The 12,590-nt window shown below is 44.2% G+C and overlaps 1 protein-coding gene across 2 annotated transcripts in view; it reads left to right on the top strand.

The window, feature by feature from the left end:
- Positions 1 to 12,590, top strand: part of LOC142748625 (poly(U)-specific endoribonuclease-A-like) — a 33,362-nt gene that overhangs the window by 18,297 nt on the left and 2,475 nt on the right. The window contains exons 4-7 of one of the 2 annotated variants that reach the window (XM_075855760.1): positions 1,500 to 1,621; positions 2,391 to 2,503; positions 3,183 to 3,336; positions 4,157 to 6,279. In XM_075855760.1, the coding sequence (XP_075711875.1) occupies positions 1,500 to 1,621; positions 2,391 to 2,503; positions 3,183 to 3,336; positions 4,157 to 4,420 (653 nt within the window). In that variant the 3' untranslated portion in view covers positions 4,421 to 6,279. Of the gene's footprint in view, positions 1 to 1,499; positions 1,622 to 2,390; positions 2,504 to 3,182; positions 3,337 to 4,156; positions 6,280 to 12,590 lie in introns of those variants that run through there. The other variant, XM_075855761.1, reaches the window with a different exon arrangement.

The raw sequence follows: 12,590 nt of genomic DNA, 5'->3' as shown, positions 1-12,590 counted from the left end.
CGACATTTATGGAATATTTACGTAGTCCTTCTTTTAGGGTTTCTATCGGGGGAGCAGTCATGTAGAGAATTAGTATATCGTACGGCGCCCCCTGAGGAACATGATAGCACGAAATTGACATCTTTTTCCAGCCGGAGCTGCGGGAATTGTTACTAGACAGGATCTTGTTCAAACAGAAACTCCAATTCTAAAGAGTTAAGCAAACAAATCCCAGAGATCCGGACTCTGATCTTCTATATAAGACGTCTCCTACCTGGACTATGGGTCCTGAGTATTCTCATTAGCCCCTCAGCGCGGTACTTTTGGTCTCGGCATGTCGAATGCTGCCCAGAGCCGTCCCTGTCCTAATCTGTGCGAAATTCTGAGCAACTCTATTACAGAGTACCATTATGTATTATACTCCAGTCGCATCTAAAGCTGCACAAAAAAATCATACTACTTTCCTGGGTTAAAAGCATCGAAGGCTACACAGATTAACGGCTTTTAGGTCCTGTCCTGTTCACACAGATTTTTGGCGATTTTTTTTTTTTTTTTTTTTTTTTTTTTTACACGGAATCCGTGCCAAAAAACGCCCAAAACCACTTCCATTGGTTTTAATGGGAGGTGGAGGCGTTTTATTCCCGCTCGCGGGGGGGGGGGGAAAGCTACATGCTTTTTCTTCCCGCGGTTCTGTCTCTGACCTCTCATTGAAATCAATGGCAGGCAGAGAAAGCTATTTTCGTAGTGTTTTTTTTTTTGCCCGCGGCGCTCAATGGATGCAGCCGAAAAACACAGCAAGAAAGTTCCAGCGGGTCAAAATCTGCCTCAAAATTCCTGAAGTAATTTTGAGGCAGATTTTTTTTCTACCTGCAAAAAACTCCCGTGTGAACATGGCCTAAAACCAAACCTGTCTATACAGAGTTACCTGCTGTATCACTGTGTGCTGTTTTCCTCCTTTATCAGCCAACCTTGTTCCTATTGTAGCTGGATTCAGGGATTACTCCAGATACAGGACTCTTTATAAAGCAGCTATAGAGCTATCATTTTATCACTGAGTCACCCAGACTTCATAGAAATGCATAGCCCCTTCTCTCTCCTCCCCTTTCTTTCTCCTCCGGTTTGGTTTGACACTAAATTCATGCAGCACTAGAAGTCCGAAGCTGTAGATTCACTTTAAGATTTCTACAGAGCGTAAAGAAACAGTTAAATAGGGAATTATTTTTTGGAATGCAGCTTTGGATGTGACTGGAGTTTAAGCCTTATACAAGATGGTTAAAGCAAATCACTTCCATATTTAACAACATTTTACATATAACGGTATATAGAAAAGTGAAATAATTTAAAACGTTTCTGATCCCTTTTTATTTGGGTTGATGTGAAACTTCCCCTTTAAATTCTGTTCTTTAGCTCCGCCTCCTATACATATAATATAGGACCATTCTAAACTGCTATATTCCCACCTATTGTGGTCTCTACCGTAAATAATGTCTGCAAATCTCTACACCCCCTCCCCCATTCAGCCTTCATTTCTCTTCTCGACAACTACGAGATGTCCACCGGGGTCGCCGAAGTCGTGACTGCAGAAGAAAAAGCCGAAATGAACCGGTTCCTCGATGCCATCCTGGAAACAAAAGTGATGAAGGTGAAGAGGATCGTACAATGAAAAGTTCTGCAACTTTCTAATAGACTTTTTGTATTTTAAATTCTTCACCATTTTCAAAATCTCTGCTTGCTGTCAGTAAATGAAAACAATATTTTAACCAGTAGAGAACTTATGCTTCTGACAGCTGAGGTTTTGTTACACTTGTATCCAGGCTGGACAATCCTCAGTAAGAAAACACTAAGGCAGCACAAACCTTTTTCCTGTCCTGATAGTTTGTTACAATGGATCAGTGCAGGGAAAATTTATCAATCGGGTTTAGATCAGAGGATTGTCTAGACTGGATACAATTGTATCAAACCTTCAGCTGTGAGAAGTATTGGTCAGGATGGGTTTTCAGGTTTTGGATGTAAATAAGAATGACCGCAAGCAGAGATCTTGAAAATGATAAGGAATTGAAATACAGTGTATTAGAAAGATTAAGACTTTTAGGGACTGTAGTATTGATGGCCGTCAATATCTGGTGGGGGTCCGACTCCACAAACTATGTAAGGAATTGTATCTGGTAAACAAAGTGTACGCAGCACTCGCTGCAGCGCCGTGACTTCTTCATTCTGCTGATCGGCGGTGGGGATTTCAGGAGTCGGACCCCAGCCAATCAGATAACGATGGCTTATCCTTACGATAGATCAGCAATATTATAGTCCAGGTAAACCCCCTTTAATTATTTATATAACAGGATGGCCCCTTTAATTATTATAATTGCCCTGATAAATGGGGAGGCGGCTAAGTTTAACTCTTTGTGTTGCAGATTGCTCATGAATATCTTGTCAGGAAAAATCAGGCTAAACCGAATCTGAAAGACTTTAAATCTCAGTTATACAACATCTGGTTCCAGCTGTACAATCGGGAGGCGGGGAAGGGGTGAGTACTGGCCGCGGGGACCCCAAAGAGGGGTAACACCCAAAATGCCGACCCATGTTCATAAACCTGTTTTTTTGTTTTTTTTGCGCCTGCAGGGAATTTTTAAGTGGAAAATGCTATAAAGGGGTTGAATACTTTTTGCAATTCCTGTGATTCTCAGACGGAGTCCTATTTACTATGAGGTTGTGATTTACTTTATCAGTTTGTTGCCCGGGCAATGATTTTGGGGTCCCCGGCTCCTTACAGAGGGTCAGTGTACACAAACACCCAGTCCATTCAGCCGGAGTCCCCTACATCTCCGCTTACGGACCATGTTGCTAAAGTAAGTACACCCTGAACCTCTATCTGAATGAATGCTACTTACTAAAAGTATTCAACCCCCTATAGAGTTTTTCACAACAAAAATTCCAGTAAACTTAAGTCCTGGAGTCGTCCTCTTCAGTCGTATTGATACAAATTTCGCCATTATATCAGGGACCGGGTGGGGGAGCGGTAATAGCGGCCATCTTGGTTGTCACCCAGATTCCTAGAAACCAATATAGCCAAGAATATAGTTTAAGAGAACAGGACGACTCCAGGTGAAATAGTAGCTGGTCTAAAATTTGGATGAGAATGCGGGGGCTGTTTTTTATTTTTTTTTTGTTTTGTTTTTTTGTAATATTTTTATTTTTTTCCGTAGTCCGGATTCCTGCGGCTTCGAGCACGTGTTTGTGGGCGAGTCGAAACGTGGGCAGGAGATTATGGGACTCCACAACTGGGTCCAGTTCTACCTTCAGGAGAAGAGGAACAACATAGACTATAAAGGGTTTGTGGCCCGCCAGTATAAGAGCCGGGTAAGGGCAAAGATATATTAACCTGTATATTAGTGACTAGACTGGGGATCCACTGATCTGTTTACCTAATCGCAGGGGGGAGGGGGGGGCATCCACTCCGGAGGCATGATGGGACGGATGTCACAGATCCAAGGTTATTTTTGGCTTTTTTTTTGTTTTTATTTTTTTTTAAACCAAGCTCTAAAATGACCCTTTAAAGGAACACTCCATACTAAATTCATAAACTGTGTTCTGCCTAGTAAGGGGCAGAGCATGACCAAGAGATTAACTGTGTCATGCTCCGCCCCCTCAGGCCCTGCACTAGGCAGAACACAATGTATCCACTGTCCCTGGAGTGTTCCTTAAATGTTATTTTATTTATAATTAATATGTTTGGGAGTCCATGGTCGATATGGGTCTATATTCCTTTAATTCACTTCAACTTGAAGCCCCTAATAAAATGCCCTTTAAGGTTTGTGGTGGCAAAATCCCGGCATTGGGTGACACAGACCTGGCCACGTATTTTATATATGGGTTAAAAAATATAATTATCCCCCCCCAATAAAATATTCGTAAACCTTTTGTAGTCTTTCTGCTGTCGGGCTGGGGGACAACCAATATGGCTGCCGTCACAAGCTCCGGCAGGGGTTGTCACTCAGCTTTCCAGGAGCCCTGAATGGCACATCTGGTGCGTTATGGGAAATGCACAGCTAGGTAAGTCTGCCTATCAGGATCCTAGGAGAGCTGACTGACCATGTAGTAGTGGTCTTCTTGGTTGTCACCCAGCTTTCCAGGAACGGGAGACGGTCTCATGGATTTGTAATGTCGACCTCTTCTCCAGCCTGATGAAGACGACCAAGTGTTGAACCTGCAGTTCAGCTGGAAGGACATGGTGAAGCCGGTGGGGAGCAGCTTCATCGGGGTCAGCCCGGAGTACGAAGTCGCCGTCTACACCATCGTCTTCCTGATGTCCCAGGAGAAGACCAGCAAAGAGGTTGTCAGGGTGGAGGAGTACGAGCTGCAGCTGGTTGTCAATCGTCACGGCCGTTATATCGGGACCGCCTACCCCGCCCTGCTGAGCAGCAACAACCCCGATCTATACTGAGCGCCGGTCACCTGCTGCCCCCTAGTGTCGGCTCACATTTCTGCAACTTTCTAATAGACTTTAAGGTTCCATTCCCCACCATTTTCAAGATATCTGCTTGCTGGCAGTGAACAGATTTATGTTATTTCTTACATCCAGATATTGAAAACCTGTTCTGACCTAATACATCTCACAGCTGAGGGTTTGTTACAGTTGTGTCTAGACAAAGGACTCCAGACTAATACATCTTAGGCGCTGTTCACATCTGTGTCGTGGCTTCCGTTCTACCAGATCTGTCATTGGATATCAATGGTGGCCAACCGACCTCTTTGGGGTCCGACGTGGTGTCCATTGTTTTAGTAGCGCATTTCCTTCCGTTACATCTGACTGAATTGGCAATGCAAATGTGAACAGAGCCTTACCTGCACTGATACACTGTAACAAACAAATCAGGATAGGAGAAAGATCTGTGTGGATTGTCTAGACTGGATACAATTGTAACAAACCCTCAGTTGGGAGAAGTATGAGGTTTGTACAGGTTTTCAGCCTCTGGTTTTAACCAAGGATGTTCCCATTTACTGACAGCAAGCAGAGATCTTGAAAAAGGATGAGGAATTGAAACACAAAGTATAATAGAAAGTTGCTGGACTTTTTATCGTACTAGAATTAGGCATTATTTACATAAAACTGGGCGATTCCTTTAATACAATGTAGCAATTCTGCAATAAGAGGGTCTCCAGGATTGTGGCCTCCGCCCGCGCGCTGCAGGAACCCGATCAGGACCGAGCACCACCTCCACCAGTCTATTCCCTGGACAGGTTGGGGTGCTCCCTCGTGATGACGTCGCCCATAAAGTCCTGATCGTTCGCTGTGGTACGCGGCCCGAAGCCTCGATAATGAAGCCCCTCATTTGCATACAGATTTACATTTTATTTTGTGTCTTTGCAGACAAATTCCCAAAAATCCTTTTTACTTGAGTCCTAAAAATGTGTCGCTTTCTCTTTAAATCTCTTATCCCTCTGCTGCGTTGCTCTGGGAGAAAAGCCTCTCTGCCTGTGTCCATGTGACAACACTTCCTGGCCCTGTGACCAGCGTTATAGAAACACTGTGTCTCCGGACCAATCAGAATCCGGCTCTTTTTAAAAAAAAAAGTCCTACCAGAGGTAAAGAAATAAAAGCTGACTTCAGATGAGTCCCTATGATAACACTGAACTGTCAGAGCACAGGGAGGCCGGAAGTGTTGTCATGGGAAACCAAACCTTTCACATTGTGCCTTCGTTTTTAGCATTTCATGGTAATATTTCTTGCACTGTGGATGTTTTTATCATTTCAAGTTTCCTCTCACGTTGTTCTGGCTGCAACTCCCACTGAAATAAAGGGAAACTGGGGGAGGCAGAATCTCCGGTCCCGGCTCCCAGAATGCACGTGGGCTGTCATGTGGTCGTTCCTACATTTCGTTAGACTTGGAGGAGAGGGTAGAGATATATGTATGTGGATGGGTGACTGAGTGAAATTGCTCTCCATATCCTCCATAATGGCTGCAATGTCCAGTCACAGTAGGAAGAGCAGCTCTGGAGGACATAATTCTGCTCAAATAAGACCCATACCTGTCTAGCTTGTGTGTCAGTCTTCACTGCAGTTCTGGTATTCTATTCATGGAGCAGGAAGAACAATGTATTGCCCACATAAGAAAGTCTATGGAACTGTTCTGCAGTGCACGGCATTGTGGGAAAACAATGGGCAGAACTGGCATCTATGGGCGCTCCTGGTCTAGATTTCTGTTGCAGACACGTTCATCCACCAAAGGAATTCTAAGCTTTTTACTGTGAAAAAGTTGTTTTTCCTTTTCAAAGTAATAAAATTCATGTGAAGTATCGTTATCGCTGTATTTTATAATACGACCGCAACATCTGTACGGACTGGTCACTGTGAGTGTGGTGACTGCTTATGAACACTGGAGGGAGCTATTGCTCCCTGTCATGGTTTATCCGTCTACAAGGAAGATTAGATTAACTATTTGTATATAAAATAGTCCGATGCATATGAGGGACCCATAGTGTGATACAAAACGGTGGCTGAAAGATGTAATACTATCACTGGCCACCGGAGGTCACTGCAGAGTAGTTGGAATAGTGTAATGCCTTCAATGCATACAGTAGATGGAAGTGGTGCTACTCTGTTACTGGCCACTAGAGGTCACTGCAGACTGTAGATGGAAGTGGTGCTACACTTACTGGCCACTAGAGGTCACTGAATACAATAGATTTAAGTGGTGCTAGAAGCCACTACAGGTGGCAGATGGGGGCATTGTCACCGATCACTGAAGGTCAAGGCAGACCGTAGATGGAAGTGGCGTTACATACTTGCTGGCCATTAGAAATGGCAGATGTAAGAATGTGTTATATTATCTGTGGCCACAAGAGGACACTGCATAGTTGGAAGAGAGTAATGTTGTCAATGACCACTAGAGGTCACAGGAGAGTAGTTGAGAGAACGTTATGCTACTACTGACCACTAGAGGTCACAGGAGATTAGCTGGCGGAGTGTTATGCTACCTTTTGGCCACTAGGAGTCCCTGCAGTATAGCCAGCAATTTGTATACATTGTACAATATTGATGTTGCAAATTGAAAATCTAACAACATAAACTCCTAAAAGTTTAGAACCCTGCAGGCTAAAGCTCCTCTACAACAGTGTCCACATGACAACACTTCCTGGCTGCTCCGGCCGTTCATTCTCATCATAGGGATAATGTGTAAATCCAAGTCTGATCACCATCTGCATCAATGTCCCCACATCTACACACAACTACCAGCATTCAAGTCAGAGTGGATGGTGATGGTTGTGTTTTCAGGTCTCTATGACAACACTGCACGGACCACAAATGAGAAGGTGACATCCGAATCTGTCAGTGCTTCAGGCCTGTAACTTCATGTGATATGGGCAACTGCTCCGGGACAGACACCGCACTCGTCTTTCGTCCCTTTTATGGCCGCAATTTTGGATGTGCGAAACTTTAGGAATGAAAAATTCACAGCCCCAAAAAAACTTTTCATTTGAGTTTGACATTTATCTCTTTACATTACATTGTATTATCTTACGTTACATTGACCTTCCTCGCTGCCGGTGGCGACCTTTCGTGAAATGACGATCTTTACGTTCCAATCACAAGGTCAGACCCAAAAAATCTTCGTCATTCTGTCGTCTGCGGAAGTAACTTGAGTGATGATATCCGAGTTGCGCCTTCTTAAAGGGGACTTGTCACATGCCATGATAATTGTGAGCTAGGGGGCGCAATTGTGTCTCTAGCTTGACGCATAAGCCCCTCCCCTCTGTAAACCACCTTCGCCAAACAACCGAGCTGAGGAGGATTCTTAAGGCCAAAGAATTAAGAAGAGCTCTGTTTCTTAGTACATAGGGGGCAGCATCCGAGTCTTTTTCTGGCCTCTTGATTGGCACTTGCAGGGGCCATTTACTGGGTACAGTTGTGCCCACGTGTTCAGCTTTGATAGGACGTTGTATCGATCCTCTAATCTATAGTGAGTTTATTCTGGGGACAGTCTCCCTTTAAGGATATTGGAAAACACCCATTTTTATACAAGGCCCATCATAATTTTCAGCCCTGACTTTCAGTAATCCTGCACAAACCTGTTCCCGATACTGCGTCGTAAAACCCCGTGTGTAGTCGAATCCTGCAGTCACGTATTACTCTCTAGGTTATCAAAAAGCGGATGGAGTAACACATGGCTGCGGGATCAGACTACACAGGGCTTGTTTGTAGTCTGTAACCATGGAGACACATAGGTCTGTATAGGAGCTGTACATGGATTTTTTTTTTTATCAAGACTTTTTGCAAAGCTGCTTCATTATAGATTTAGCATTCAATAAAAAAAGTTATGTGCAAAAGTCTACACACCCTGTATAGCGACTCTGTCTCTGCGCACAGACTATAAGAGGTCTTATATACCAGGGCGGGAGAAGTCACCGGGCCCCGTCACCTTCCAGAATCTGTGATGCAGTTGTGGCCTGACACACGCTCATACACATTTACATACAGTGCTTGTAAAAAGTATTCACACCCACGGACGTTGAGTCAGCAGGAATTCATTAGGCAATATAAATAATTGAGATAAGAACCGTTCACACTAAGGCGATCATTGACACCTCCCTACAGGCCATGCAGGTTGCATAGTAATGAGACGGCCACCAAGAAACCTATGACAACTCTGACTGTTACCATGGCTGATACCAGAGAGAAAAAAAAAACCTGATATTGTATCTTGCCTAGAAGATAAATCTGGAGGAATCTTCATGCCGCTGGCCCTGGACGGCTTGTGATGGTAGAGGGTAAAATAAATGCAGCGAAATCTAATTCAATATTGGTGAAAACCTGCTGCAGTCTGCAAGAGAACTGCCATTGGGAAGGTCTACGGTTAGGCAAGACCACAATTCCAAATATAAAGGCAGAAGGATTGCCCTCTTATACCAACATCCCGCAGCAGCTATGTCCTTGAAGGGACAATTATCCCCTTATTTTCCGTTGGCACGTGGCATCGGGGGAGGGTGTCCGATATCACCGCTGTTATTTGCTCTTGCACTAGAGCCATTGGTCAATCTACTCAGAAGTGATGAGGTCTATAGGGGGCGCCGCGTGGCTCTGGAGAACACCGTCCGGCTCTATACACCGATGATGAGGTTATTTATGGCCGATCTGGATACGTCACTAGATGTCCCCCCATAGAAGTCCTAGGGTGGGCTCAACGGTGTCGGGCCTGAGGGTGGTCTATAGGTTTAATATCTTGTAGTTAATGTCACTAGACCAGAGTCGGATATGGACGTCGAGCCTTCACTCCTCTAAATAAATTCAGGATCTGGTTGGCTCTGCCTCTATCGGTATTAGGCCGCATCAACCGCATAAAAATGGCATCCAACCCAAACGTTTGTATTCCCGCCTGCGCATATGTCCTTCTTTAAAGCCGTGGATTCTCCGATTATCACGTCTATATGCGGCTCTTCTACATCCAAATTGCAATTAGCTAAACTGCAAAGGCCTAAAGATGTGGTGGGTACGGCCCGCGCTGACCTTCACCTGTACTATTTAGCGGGACAACCTACATATCTGAATTCATGGGTGTCCCATGAGGGACCGAAGGGCCGAGAGACCCTAGATGCCGTCTTATGAGAGTCCCTGCCAATTCACAAAGCGTCTCGTAAAGTTTGACGGTAGGGACATGTCCAGATCTTCTTACCCTTTAATATTCATTATCAGATCACAGATCGCAGGGGGTTTGATCTCCTCCATTTATGGATCATTCAGATGAGCGTGTAAGTCGTACGTGTGGTGGACGTTAAAACAACGGCCATCACACGGACTCATGTATTTCAATGGGGCCGTTCATACGGCCATTGTTTCAATGGAGGGTGTGAAGGGTCCGTGAAAATATAGGACTCCACTCTATGAGGGTCTTTGATAACACGTTCCGCACGGGTCCACCTCGGATGTGAAAAATAGCAGTTTTTCACGTCCGAAGTTGCCCATGCTCATGTGAATGTAGCCTTACTCAAACCTTCTACCCGCAAAGGAAAACAGACCCGCTTTCCTAGCTACGGATCGATGGAAGGAGCGGATGATGGATGGAAGGAGCGGATGATGGATGGTAGGAGCGGATGATGGATGGAAGGAGCGGATGATGGATGGAAGGAGCAGATGATGGATGGTAGGAGCGGATGATGGATGGATGGAAGGAGCGGATGATGGATGGAAGGAGCGGATGATGGAAGGAAGGAGCGGATGATGGATGGAAGGAGCGGATGATGGATGGAAGGAGCGGATGATGGATGGAAGGAGCGGATTGCATCCCTGGGTGACGGGTCCAGTTTGAACCTCTTGGAATCCCATAGATTTGCTTCACAAGCCATTAACAATAATAACAAACTCCTACAACTTTATCCATCAGAGTTATCTCCCCCCCCCCCCCCCAATCCGACTCCACAAAACGGGTAGAATGGCAACTCCCCAGTGTCCTAGAGGCTCACACAGTCCCGCAGACGTCCAACACATGATATGGGACTGTCGCGTTATACAGGACTTTTGTACCGAAGTCACGAACCCGTTACAAATATTAAGTGTCCCAGTGGCATTGGATCCGGGGCTCTGTTTGTTTGGGTTGGTAGAGGAGGGTCTCTGCCCTCACCGCACTCCTATCTGTATTAGGGGAACGTTGTTTATGGCCAAGAAGACAATAGTCCTTAGGCCCCATGCACACGACCGTAGATTTCTTCCATAATTATAGACCCATTCATTTCTATTGACCACGCAGACTTTCCGGTATAATTGCAGGAGGGTGTGCGGGCCATAGAAAGCCTCTGCAAAACATAGGACATGGCTTATCTTTTGCTATTTACGGACCGTTCTTCCGTACTTTATATGGGAGCATGGGCCGAAAATGCGGCAGCCTGTCCGCGGCCAGGTGATTTTTTTTTAAATCTGACCTGTCTCGCTTTATGGGGTAATAACTTGGGAATGCTTCTACCTATCCAAATGATTCTGAGATTGTTTTCTCGTGACATATTGTACTTTATGTTAGTGGTAAAATTTGGTCAATAAATTCAATATTTATTTGTGAAGAACACCAAAATTGAGAGAAAATTAGCATTTTTCTAAATGTAAATGTATCTGCTTGTAAGACAGGCAGTTCTACCACACATAATAGTTACTAGTTCACATTTCCCATATGTCTACTTTGTTTGCATAGTTTTTTGACCGTTCTTATATTTTTCTAGGACGTTACATGGCGTCGCACGGAACTATGTAACTCAATGGGGCCGTTCAGACAGTCCGTGATTTTCACGCAGCGCGTGTCCGCTGCGTAAAACCCGCGACATGTCCTATACTTGAGCGTTTTTCGCGCATCACGCACCCATTGAAATCGCTTCTGTGTGCTGCGTGTAATTCGCGCTACAGTTGTTAAATAAATGAAGGGAAGAAAAAAAAAGCACCTCATTCATTGCAGTTTCTAAGCATCAAAACCGCGTGTCATAAGGATGGCATATACGTGAAAATCACGCAGCCACGCACCAAATATTGATACACGGAACTGCAACGCACTGCGTTTTTTTTTTGGGCGCGCAAAACGCACACGCTCGTGTGAATTTCACCTTAGAACTTTAGCTGCAATTTCTCATATTTTCAAGAAAATTTCAAAAGGCCATTTTTTCCGGGACCAGTTCAATTGTGAAGCGGCTTTGAGGGCCTTATATATTAGAAACTCCCCATAAATCACCCCATTTTGAAAACGGCACCCCTCAAAGTATCCAAAACAGCATTCAGACAGTTTCTTAACCCTTTAGGCGTTTCACAAGAATTACATTTTGTAAATTTCACCTCTACTTTGCTGTATTGTTTGTTTGTTTTTTAAGAAATTTCATTTTTGATAAATTTTTTCTGTACCACAAAAAGTTTTACCAGAGAAATCGCAACTCGATATTTATTTCCCAGATTCTGCAGTTTTAGTAAATATCCCACATGTGGCCCTCGGGCAGTAATGGACTGAAACACCGGCCTCCGAAGCAAAGGAGCACCCAGTGGATTTTAGGGCCTCCTTTTTATTAGAATATATTTTAGGCCCCATGTCAGGTGTGAAGAGGCCAAAACAGTGGAAACCCTATTTAGGAAACTACACCCACAAGGAATCTAGAGGTACAGTGAGCATTTTGAGCCCACACGTTTTTTAGAATTCGGGCGTGAAAATGAATATCCGTTTTTTGTCCACCAAAATTTAGAATTTTTTTAATTTTTATAAAGGAGAAAAAGCCGCTCAACGCAACTTCTCCCGATTACGGCGATACTCCACATGGTCATAAATGTGTTTTTTTTTTGTTTTTTTCGTTAGAAATTAATTAACCCTTTCAGTACGGATCCTCTTTGTTTTTTCATTTTTGGTTTTCACCCCCCGCCATCCAAGATCTATAACTTTTTTATTTTTCCGTGGATTGGGCGGTGTGGGGGCTTATTTTTGGCGGGACGGGCTGTAGTTTTTATTGGTACCATTTTTTGGTACGGACAACTTTTTATTAATATTTTTTGGAGAACAAAGGTGACCAAAAAACAGCGATTTTGGGGTTTTAAATTCTTGATTCCTTACGGCGTTCACCGTGCGCTATAAATTATATTTTACTTTATTCTGCGGGTC

The sequence above is a fragment of the Rhinoderma darwinii genome, chromosome 3 (genome assembly GCF_050947455.1).
Source record: "Rhinoderma darwinii isolate aRhiDar2 chromosome 3, aRhiDar2.hap1, whole genome shotgun sequence".
Lineage (NCBI taxonomy): Eukaryota > Metazoa > Chordata > Amphibia > Anura > Rhinodermatidae > Rhinoderma > Rhinoderma darwinii.
This window is presented reverse-complemented; position numbering and strand designations above follow the sequence as displayed.